The following is an 11,612-nucleotide window of genomic DNA, read 5'->3' on the forward strand; positions in this document are numbered from 1 at the left end:
AGTTAAAACCGCCCAAGATGAATATATATTAACAATATTTTTGTTTGATTTTCCATTGATTTATTATATAGATTATAACATCAAAATTAAATTAAATAAATATTTAAAGTTAAAACCGCCTAAGATGAATTTAAAAAGCCAATATATTAATATATTTAATATTGTAAAAAAATTAAACGTAAAAAATAAATATGAAAAAGACTAATTTATGTGGCCAATGACGTGGCGATGAGGTGGTTCAACAAGAACGTAGCAACAATAAATGTTATACTTCAACTTTTAGATATATTTAGTGAGCTAAGAGCATCCCTAGTGAAGTTGCTAAATTGACAAAAAAATCAATTTAGCAACCAACTCTTCAAAACTGTGGCTGCAGCAAAGCAGCTAACGTTAAAAAAAATTAACTTTGAGCTACAATGGGCTGCTCAAAACTTAAAAACAAAATATATATATATATATATATATATATTTTAATGTAGTGTTAAAAAAAGAAAGTATTTTAATGTATTGATGATTGTGATTGTTAGTTATTGTGTTAGATATATTATTTATTGTGTTGTTCATATTATTTTAATGTGTTGAATGTTAATATAAAACATTTGCTGTAGGGTGTATTATAAAGTGAGCTGTTAAAATAGATAAAATAGTATTTTAAGTTGCTAAAAGCTAAATATTTTAGATGTTTTACTGTGAATGCTCTAACTAACCTGTGTTTGACTGTTTGTGCATTAGCTGTCAAAGCCTCAGTAGCACCTATGGGTTGTGATGAACCCTACGGTACAAATTAAAGACATGACCAACATAGTCAAACATTAGAATCCCTTTCCCTCTCCCTTGTGTGTGTGTGTGTTTGTTTCTTTAAAAAAAACATAGTTAAACATAGAATCAAGTACATAATCATACATGGACCCAAAAATAATGAGTTCATAATTACCAACAAATGCAGCACCAACAGATAGCATGTTGCTGCCTACTTCAGAAGCCTTATTGATGTGTTGCATGCGATGCCTAAACAGTCTCAAATGCAAACCTAAACAGAAAATCCTGAGTCTCACGCATGTTCACAACTGGTTTAGTTACCAAGTGAGGTTTGGGTTTAGATAGGTTGTGTGGATTACTTGGTTTAATTAAGTTTAACTCTATTAAGTTGATTGGGTTTGGCATGGGAGTATTTTCATGATGTAGTAATTATTCTGGGGTGGTGTTTTAGTCATTACTCAATGAAATATTTTACAAATCAAAAGATTTTGTTAGGGTTTAACCGAGAATTTATAGTAGAGGGGGTACTAGCTAGCTTTGCTCATTTCAAACCATAAAAGGAAAAATTACTTGGTTTCAAAGGTTTGGGTGATTATGAATTATAGGGATAAAGTACTTAGCAATTAGTTGGGAGTGATTTAGACATTAAACAATAAAATATTTCAAGAATCAAAAGATTTTGTTGGGATTTATCAAAGAATTTGATAATAAAGGGGTATATCGCTCATTTCCAAAACATAACAAAAGGAAAGAAATTACTCTATTTCAAAATTTAAGAGGAGAATTGTTAACTACCCCAAACATAAAGGAAGGAAAGGACTTTCCTCCCCTTTATATATATATATAAATATATATATATATATATAGAGAGAGAGAGAGAGAGAATTTTATTTTGTTTTGTCCCTAAAATGAAAAAATTGTTATTGTTTTATAATAATAAAAAAGCAAATATAATATTATGTATATCACTTTTGATATGAAGGGACAAATAAATATCAATTTATATTAATTACAAATTATTAATATTATAAAAAAAATATTTAATGGAGTAAATTTAGTAGTATTTCAGACTTTTAAAAACTTTTTCAACAATGAATTTTAGTTGGACAAAATTGAAATTTTTACTTAAAAAATTTCCAACATTTTTCTTGTAATTAATCAATATGATGAGGATGAAGAGTATGCAATTGATAAACTTACCAGTCACCGGTTGTTCCTTGGCCCAAGCCACATCTCATCTGTATTTGATTTGGTAGCCTTTTTATTTTTGCCTTTATTTATCATTAAACAAACATAAAAGGAGAAAATAACAAAAAGTAAGTGACTGCATTATCCAGTTTAAGAACACAGTGGGTCAAAGAGTGAGGCTTTCACACACAGAGCAAGAGCTAGAGTGAAGGGTGTCGGAGTCCAGATTCATGTCACACCAGGGTTGTTTTTTATTTAGTTTAATTTAGTCCTCGGTGACATGGTAGGAATCAAATTGACATATTTAAAAGGTTAAAAACTATATTAGGTTAAAAACTAAATTAAAATACAACGTGTTAAGAACCAAACATATATTTTACCCAAAATTTAAAAACAATTAATTAATGACATATGAAGAAAAAAAATACCCACAGAGTTGCATATACTTCATTTGTTTTTGGAGGAAATTTTTTTAATAATTATTTCTTTTTTTTTTTTTTTTTTTATGAAAAATCTACTTATTTCCTGTGTTTGGAAATTGGTTGCTTCCTAAAAATAAACTAGAATTTTTTTTTTTTTTTTTAAAGTTCAAAGTCATTAATATTTTTATAAGGAATGATTGTACGCAGGGCGGAACTAAAAAAATGTGTGGGACATTTTTTTCATTAGTGGGCTCTTTTCTGGACCTAAAATCTCTCTCTCTCTCTCTCTTTTTCCTGAATAAAATTTCAACTCAATGAAGTGCTTTAAGGATTTAGCTTTGCTTTTCTTGATTATTAAGCAACTTTAACCAAAGCTATGCTTAACGCTTAGCAAGCAGACATTTCGCACCCTCTCCATCTCTGATATTTGGGACAAGTCACAACTCCACCTTCCGTGAATTTTGAACTCACAAGTCACAACTCCACCTTTCCACACAGCTCCTGCAAGAAGAGATGTAATATTTGAACTTCCAGGGCCGCTTGGTATTCTAGTAGAAGAGGGACTTCTAGCAATTTCTTCCAACTTCTAGCCAACAGCAACCTCCCATAATCTTCAACTCACACAGCTCAATCACATTTGGTACCCAGTTGCCTATATTCACCTCAGAGCTTTGACTTCTTTCAAGTTCACTTTCATTATATAGACAAATCTGATTACAACCAAACAAGCATAATCCATTTGAAAAAATAAAAATAATAATAATAATGTCCTTTTCAGGGTTTTTTTTTTTGGGGGGGGGGGGGGGGGATTAAAGACAAATGAGAGAGAGAGAGAGAGAGAGAGAGCTGTATTTCTCAAGAAAGCACAACAGCTAAACAAGGTATAGGTTAATACAAAGCAGAGTGAGAATTATACATACACATCAATCTCCTTTTCTATCACTAATTCAGCAAATGGAATCCATTCATGTTGAAACACCAAAACCAAAAGTTTTATCATACCTTTTCCTTTTTCTATCTTCAGAAAGAAATTCCAACTCATAAATACACAAGGCTACAAATGTAATCACCTCCTTCTGCCTCTTTTTCTCTTTTTTCCAGTTTCTTTTTTACTTTTTATGTTCTGCTGATTGTTTTCTCATTTAATGTTTCTCTGATAGGATCACTCCATTGTCCTAGGTTGGCTCATGCAACACCTGAAACGAGCCTTGCGGACAGTAGTCATAATCTCTGTCTCTGCGTTCTCCAGCATTCTGACAACTTCCATGAAAGGGGGCCTGACATCAGGGTTGGCATCCCAGCACCGGGTCATGATATCACTGAGAACAGGTAAGCAGTCACTGGGTATTATTGGACGAACTCCCTTGTTAACGACTGCAAATGCTGCCTGCACAGCTGTCATGTTCTGGAATGGTAGCATTCCTGTTATGAGTTCCCAGAGAACAATCCCGAAACTATACACATCCACTTTCTGTGTGTAAGGCCTGTGCTGGATCATCTCCCTGCATAGCCAGATAAAAAATAATAATGCACTCAAGTAATCCTCAGTGAAGTTTCAAGAGAGAGAATACCAAAAAAGAATCAGTAAATTTGTCAGATTCATCAAACAAGAAATGTCATACCAACCATCAACGAATAGCAAATTGTTAAGATTCTCTAGATCAAAAGAGAACGGAAACATACTAAACAAGCAGATATTTAGTTACTAACTAATTTGTTAATATAAGAAGCAAAGCTTGTGATGAAAATGACAAAAAGATAATCTAAAAACTTTTCTTTTTTTGCTATTTAGAATCTAACAACTTTTCAGATAGCAGTCCTTTGAATAAAATAATGATCAATGAAGTTCAGGAATATCGTACAATACTAAATACCATTAGTAAGATGATCAAACATGTTTTGCTTTTACTTCGACCTGAACTACCATTACAACAAATCCAATTAATACAACCAGGAGCAATTCAATACATATCAAAAAAGAAAACCACATGACAAAATCTATAAGCCACAAAGATAGTCTCCCATTCAGTAGAGGTAAAAAAGAAGAAGCAAACTTTCTTCCAGAACCTCAGAGAGAATGGGAAACAAAGTCAATTACAATAGGCAAGTAGGATCAAAGCCAGACCAACTACTCTATAAGCACAAATCCATAACTACTAACACATAAAACTAGCCGGCCGCTTGATTGCTCAGCAGAATATAATGATGGTTCTGGAAAAACCAAACTGCAATGTTTAAACCATTTTGCCAGTCAACCTTATTCACCAGGACCCCAACCCCTCACTAGATAATAGTACTAGAAAATGCAGTAGACATAAAACTGCAGAAAGCCAAGTTGATCCTCAGCACAATCACAAAAGCAGGCCCGGTTTACTAATGTATGACAAAGGGCAAAGAATAAGAAATAGCAAAAAATTGGAAAGAGTAAAAATTAGATGAAAGATTGAGATTCTACTTTTACCATGATACCCAGGATTTTCCTACATAATAGCATCAAAACATTAACGTTCCAAAAATGAAAGTTGTTCACAATATGGAACCATATCTCAATGACTATATTTTATACCCATATCACTCAAATTGATTGAATCCATCACTCCCTAGTATACCTAATCCAACTTTTTCATTAGATTAATAGAGAGTTAGGTTTCACAATAACATTTTATAGATAGCAATGTGATTCTAAAGCTTGGAAAATCGGAAGTAACAGACAGTGCACCAAACCACCAGCCAACTAATATTTCTACTATGCACTAATGGCAACCATATCTGACCAACTTAAGCAGATCAGGCAAAATTTGATTACAATTAAATCCCATTAGCTCCATAACCCAGAGATATACATATTATTATTTTTTGATAAATAACAGAACTTAAAAACAAAAATAAAAACAAGAAGAAGAAGAAGGAGGAGGAGAAGAAGATACCCCAAGTGTACAGGCTGTATACTATGAGACCATCACAAACACAACCCAACTCTCAAGTTAAAAACATCAATTAGCTTTAAGAAAGAATTAAAAGAAAAGAGCCCAAGAATATCTTCCTTAAGTAGACACAAGAAAATTCGGAAAAAAAATCATATTAAAATTCTGAATCAAGTTTAAAAGGGAGAAAGGACAAACTTATGTCGCCTCTGACAGACGCTGCAAAGTGGGAAATATTAGCAATGCACCTCACACATTTTGAAAAGGATCATCCAATTTGGTTGTAATGATGCTAGAATGACCACCATCAAACTTCTAATGAGATCTGAATTACGATAACCTCTCCACTATGAAGAGACCCATTACAATTCTCTTTTGACAATAATGGTTGTAATCAAAACTTTTCTCCTACATGCTGGTCAAAGTTTGAAATAAGCAAATGGAGAACAAGTATTTTACATCCAAGCACAATTTGAATAAAAAGAACGTTTTGTTAAAAGCCAAGGAAATGAAACAACCAGAAAACAAGCAGAAGAGCTTATAGGAATAATATATCAAACAAGGAAAGCAAAAATTCTACACAGTAAGTTATCATAATCTCATAAAAAAGTCAACATCATCCACTTAAAATGCAGCCAATCTCTATTTTGGCAATTTTTTTTTTGGCTTGATAAATATATTTGTAAAATGAATCATGAACCTGACTTCAACCTGTTCTTGGGGAGGAGATTGCATTTGAGCTAGGGCTTATTGGCTTTTTATGGTCATTGAATATCAAACTACATCACATGCTTTGAAAATCTAAAACTGGCTTTTAGAGGACAATTATATCCTGCTCTTAATTGTCAGAAATTTTTTTTTTGTGGGGTAATACAATTGAGCTAACGACATCTCAAACACACACATTTAAATCTTAGAAGAATGACAACATAGTATTTAGTGAACACGTTCCCTCAGACATTAACTAAAAGGGGAAGGCCATAATAGGTGTCGTACTCTTGAAGGAAATTATGCAAAAATAACAGGTTCCAAGCTGAAGCAGCAGGGGAAGCCTGATACTTAATGACTAAATAAAATTGAATATTATTTAAGTGGGTTAAAGACCCACAACTTGTTTCAGATAGAATGAGCCCCCAGGAAACCCTCGAGAATTGTCTTCTGCCACAACAGACTTCTCAATGCAAAATATTTTCTCCCAGAAAAAGTTTTCAATGTAAACTGTTTTGAGGAAATTGACATATTCTCCACTGTTTGGCTGGATGTATGGAAATGTTGAGAAAATAATCATGTTGTTTAGCATGCAATGGAAAACTCAAATTCTCAATATATTTGTGGATCTCTATATAACCATAGATATAACAATTTCCATGAATTTACAAAGACACAACAGGAGCCTTATCAGAATCTCCATTCTCCAATCTGATACCAAACCTGACCATTATCAAAAACCCATTTGGTGGGGTTTGCAAATCAATTTTGAGCAAAGGGCTTGGAGGAATTTAGGTGGATCAGCGATTAAAGGAGCAATGCTTGCAATCTAATTTTTTGGAGTGTTTAAGGGATCTGCTTTGTTGAGGGCTAGAGCTGGAGGAGCTGCTTGACAAGGTGCAAGTGTTGGTAAATTGAGGAAGTTTTGGATCTCGGACATGGGGCTCACAGTGTGGAGGGGGTAGGATTTGAGGCAAAGGCAGAATAAAACTTGGATCTGAGAAAAGCCAGATCCAAGAAAAGATTATAACCAGGAGAGTGAGAGAGAAGGAAGTAGAAGAAGATTGCGATGGTACTGTATCTTAATCTGGAAGCCCTATGATAACCTTCTTTTTGTCTCAGATTGCAATGTCAAGGCCAAAGCATAAGTCATTTCCCCCATTTTGAGCTTATTTTCTGTTGACAGGGTTTGTCAGTTGCACCAAATGTAAGAACATGAAGAATAACATATTGTGGAAAATATTTATGTCAAAGCAATCAAAGCCTAATTGATTTTGAAATCAAAACAAAAGCTGTCCTTGCATTAAAGAAATGTGTACAAGATCAATTAGGTAGTGAACAGAATAAAAGAATTTTTTATCAGATATTTTAAATAAGTACAAAATTCTACGCTAGTATTTTTTGCATAAACTAAGCAACTTCATATCTTGAAGAAGAAACAATTTCTAAAATGGTCAATGACACAAAATCCTACTCTCAAACTTACAAAGAGTAGCCATATCCAAAAGCAGAGCAAGATACATGTGCAATAGCAAGCAAACTCAGATTTTAAAACAAGTAAAATATCTGTAATTCATAGTAAATGTGCATTGCTAATTTTCTACCTGCAAATAAGGCACATAATCAACATTTAAACTTATGTTAAAAGCATACTAACCTAACATAGAATAGTCATATACATATAATTAATATACATAATGCATATATATATGTGTGTGCGTGTGTGTGTGTGTGTGTGTGTATGTATGTATGTATGTATCTCCCCCAGGAAAGACTATCAAGGGATAAAATCATGACAGCCAAAACATGAGCTTGCAAAACATTTTAATGAAATAAAACCAATACAGCAAATAAATCTTAGCAGCTAATGGGTTAAGGAGTCTTACGGAGCCATCCAGCGGTATGTCCCTGTCTCAGGTGTCATTCCTTCAGTCTGCACCTCTATCCGCGCAACCCCAAAGTCAGCAATTTTAATTGATTTGTCTGCGAAAATCAACAGGTTATCAGATTTTAGGTCCCTATGGATCAATCCAAGTCCATGAACATAAGCCATCCCCCTTGCTACATCCAAGGCTTGCTTGACAGCTAATTTCAATGGAACTGATCGGTTTGAGCGCCTTGTCAGGAACTGCCGAACTGAACCACCCTTTGCATACTCAGTCACAATGCACCAAAGCATTGGTTTCCGGCATGCACCGATGAAGCGAACTATGTTTGGATGCTTAAGTGTAGCCAACATCATCACTTCCTGCTGAAACTGTGTCTCCATCAACTGAGCCCTTCCCAGGTCATTTTCTGGCCTTTCCAAAATTTTGATGGCAACATCCTCACCATTGTAAGTACCTCTGTACAGTTTCCCAAAAGCCCCTTGAGCAAAAGCATCGCCCATATTAAGCCTCCTTAAATCAATTGTCCAGTCATCAAAATTCTCAAGCCCCTCAGTAGGGGTATTACTGTCCATTAGAGCTCGGGCCAGTGCATCATCACTGAGAGCATGTGTGACTTTTCCACGACGATTAACGCTGTGTTGCACAGAGTAATTGTCATTAGCTCGCCTCCGCAAGCCTTGGTGGTTCAAAATGCGAGTACGAGAATCATTTGATCCAACACTGCTGTTATCTATAGACATTGCAACAGAGCCTCCGCCAGTACTTGTTTGTAAACTGCCAACACTGTCAATTGACATGTTGGTACCCTCACCAAGTTTCTGGTAAAACCCTTGGGACAAGTCGTAATAGTTGTTGTCATTTTTGTTAAGGTCTATTATTCCTGCGAACTTTGGACCACCCTCCAACATTTTCTGACTGACAAGCAAATCTAGCAAGCCTCCTTATTTCTTCTGCATCAGAAATTGCAAACTCAATCCACTTAATTAAACCCTGAAACATAAAATTTTTATACAAACATTTTCAGCATTGGCCTCTTATACATCACAATCCCATAACCAACAAAAATCCTAAATTTGTAATCAACTTAAACTCTGAGGCATATAAATAATTTCATTAGAACCTAATATCTCCAACAGGTTGTGTGAAATATGTTGGAAGATAATTTTAAAAAAATATAAAGATTCAACCGTGCAAGCATAAAAATATTTGGCTCAATCAAGCATTCGAGCAGAGTTATTTTTTCTTACTATCACATGTCTCTCCCATGTATTATTAGCCTGACACTAAACCATTTCATACCTTTTCTTTTTTCTTTTTTGTACTCTAAATTCTAGATAAATAATAATTAAGTGAAGAAAAAAAAGGGTCTTTATAACAAAATCCCAGATTATTATGAAACACAAAATCAACAAATTTTGTTAGAAATCTAAAGCAAACCCACAATTAATTTGAAGCCCCATAACATAAAAATTCAAGATTTTCAATAAACCCAAAAGAAGAAATTTTAGCATAATGAAAAGCAAACAAACAGGCCCAACATAACAAACAGTCCTTAAGGCTCAGAATTTCTCGTGTAGCCAAACAAAACCCACAAATTATAAGACCATAATACAAACTTATAATTACACAAACAAACATACACACACTCAAACCAATTTCGCATCATCACCACCAAAAATAGCATTATAAAAAATAAAAATAAAAACTTTCTAAAACCCAATTGAAAAAAAAAATTAACTAAGTTACAAAAATCAAAATAATCCATCTACACAAAGAAGCAAATACAAAAAGTCAAAACTCCTAGAAAATACTGAAACATCAAAATTCACATAACCCTAAAAAATAAAAACCCTTATTTTGTTTATCTCCGATTTCATTTCCTAAACACAAATTCACAGCAAAATCGGAAAACGAAACCCTAGAACCCTAAAAAGTCAGCGGTTTTGACAGATAAGAGCTTCGAAAAGGAACGGAATTGTGCATGCAACGAAGCTTACCTCGATGGAGAGAGGTTTCCGATTCTCCGATCGAAACAGAGAAAGAGTGAAGATAAGAGAGAAGAGATCGAGCTCCGATCAGAGAGAGAGAGAAGAGAAAAGGTGAAGACTTTTTTTTTTTTGTGTGTGTTGTGTTGGTTTGTGTGTTGAGAATGGAATGAAGGAGAGAAAGAGAAGAGGGTCTGGGAGTCTATAGAGTCAGAGTCAGAGAGGGCTTACTCAGTCAGTCTTTTCTCTCTCTCTCTCTCTACCAATTCTTCTGGTCTTCGATGATTGCTATTTGCTATCTATGCTCTCTCTCTCTCTCTCTCTCTCTCTCTCTCACCTTCCTTTTCTTACACATTTCCCTTTCTATTTCTTTATTTATATATGGAATATAGACATATGGAGGACTATTTAGGCCGTCCACTCTATCTGAATTACCTGGTAACTGATTTTGGTAACTAAAACTAGCTACCTGCAAGTAAGTTTTACTAACTAGAGACTAGTTTAAAAGATTCTTCTTTCTAGTGAATATCTTGTGGATTATGCGACAACTAGTTTGAATTAGTATAAAAGATTCTTCTTTCTAGTGAATATTATGTGGATTACGCGGCAACTAGTTCGAATTAATATGAATTTAAAATATTCTTCTTTCTAGTGAATTCTGGATTAGTCAGCAACTAGTTTAAGTGTATGAGTGGGATTGGTTGCTTGTAAGTTTTACCAGTTAGAGACGATTTTAAAAGATTCTTCTTTCTAGTGAATGTCTTGGATTACTCGACAACTAGTTCAGATTAGTATGAGTTTAAAATATTCTTCTTTCTAGTGAATTCTGGATAGCCGGCAACTAGTTTAGGTGTGTGAGTGTGATTGGTTGCTTGTAGGTTTTACTAGTTAGAGATGAGTCTAAAAGATTCTTCTTTCTACTGAATGTCCGAGATTACCCGACAACTAGTTTGCTAGTAAGTTTTACTAGCTAGGCACAAGTTCAAAAAATTCTTATTTCTAGTGAATCCTAGATTTCTGAGCAACTAGTTTAGGTGTGTGGGTAAGATTAGTTGCTTCTAGATTTTACTAGCTATAGATGAGTTTAAAAGGTTGTTTCCTCATATCAAAAAAAAAAAAAAAAGAGAGGTTGTTTCCTATTTTATCAAATATATGAAAGTTTTACAAATGTAATCAATTTGCTTTGTCAATTAGATCATCATTAGTTCGTTATATTTAGAATTTGAGCAGTTAATTTTAGATTTATGAAAAATCAGTTTTTTTGTTTGTTTGTATTTTATATTAGAGTTAAAGGTCATAATACGTTACACAGTTATTTATGTCATGTGTCGTATCTTCTTAATTTTAACTTTAACTGTTCATTTATTATTATAAAATCTATTAGTATGTACCGTTACATTTAGTATTTTAAACAATTAATTCTAAATCAGTGAATTTTTATTTTTTTTTTGGTTTTATTTTAAATTAGAGTTAAGGGTCATTCTACAATACATCACTTTCTTTTGTTATATACTATATATTCTTAACCTTGACCATTCATCTATTACTTTAATTTATTAGTGTGTATTGTATAATTCTAAATTAATAGATTTAATGTTCTCAAAAAAAAAAAAAAAAAGATTTATAAGTGATGTATACATGGCAATATTATTATTTTAAAATTATCGATAATAAATAATGTACACATAACGTGATCGATTGTAAGGACTCATGTTAAAGTCAAATAATGATAGTTGT

At 33.4% G+C, this 11,612-nt stretch overlaps 1 protein-coding gene across 3 annotated transcripts; it reads right to left on the reverse strand.

Annotated features, from left to right (window-relative positions):
• Positions 1-3,198: 3,198 nt before the first annotated feature.
• LOC115968524 (serine/threonine-protein kinase STY13-like) lies at positions 3,199-10,219 on the reverse strand. 3 transcript variants are annotated; one of them, XM_031087935.1, is made up of 3 exons: positions 9,888-10,219; positions 7,888-8,880; positions 3,199-3,871 (listed from the first exon to the last, which is right to left on the reverse strand). In XM_031087935.1, the coding sequence occupies exons 2-3, from the start codon at positions 8,796-8,798 to the stop codon at positions 3,532-3,534; spliced, it is 1,251 nt and encodes a 416-aa protein (XP_030943795.1). In that variant the 5' UTR covers positions 8,799-8,880; positions 9,888-10,219; the 3' UTR covers positions 3,199-3,531. The 3 variants fall into 3 exon arrangements, with proteins under 3 accessions (XP_030943795.1, XP_030943797.1, XP_030943796.1); XM_031087937.1 differs by having other exon boundaries at positions 7,888-8,837; positions 9,888-10,209; XM_031087936.1 differs by having other exon boundaries at positions 7,888-8,840; positions 9,888-10,209.
• Between the last annotated feature and the right edge of the window lie 1,393 nt (positions 10,220-11,612).

The sequence above is a fragment of the Quercus lobata genome, chromosome 11 (genome assembly GCF_001633185.2).
Source record: "Quercus lobata isolate SW786 chromosome 11, ValleyOak3.0 Primary Assembly, whole genome shotgun sequence".
NCBI lineage: Eukaryota > Viridiplantae > Streptophyta > Magnoliopsida > Fagales > Fagaceae > Quercus > Quercus lobata.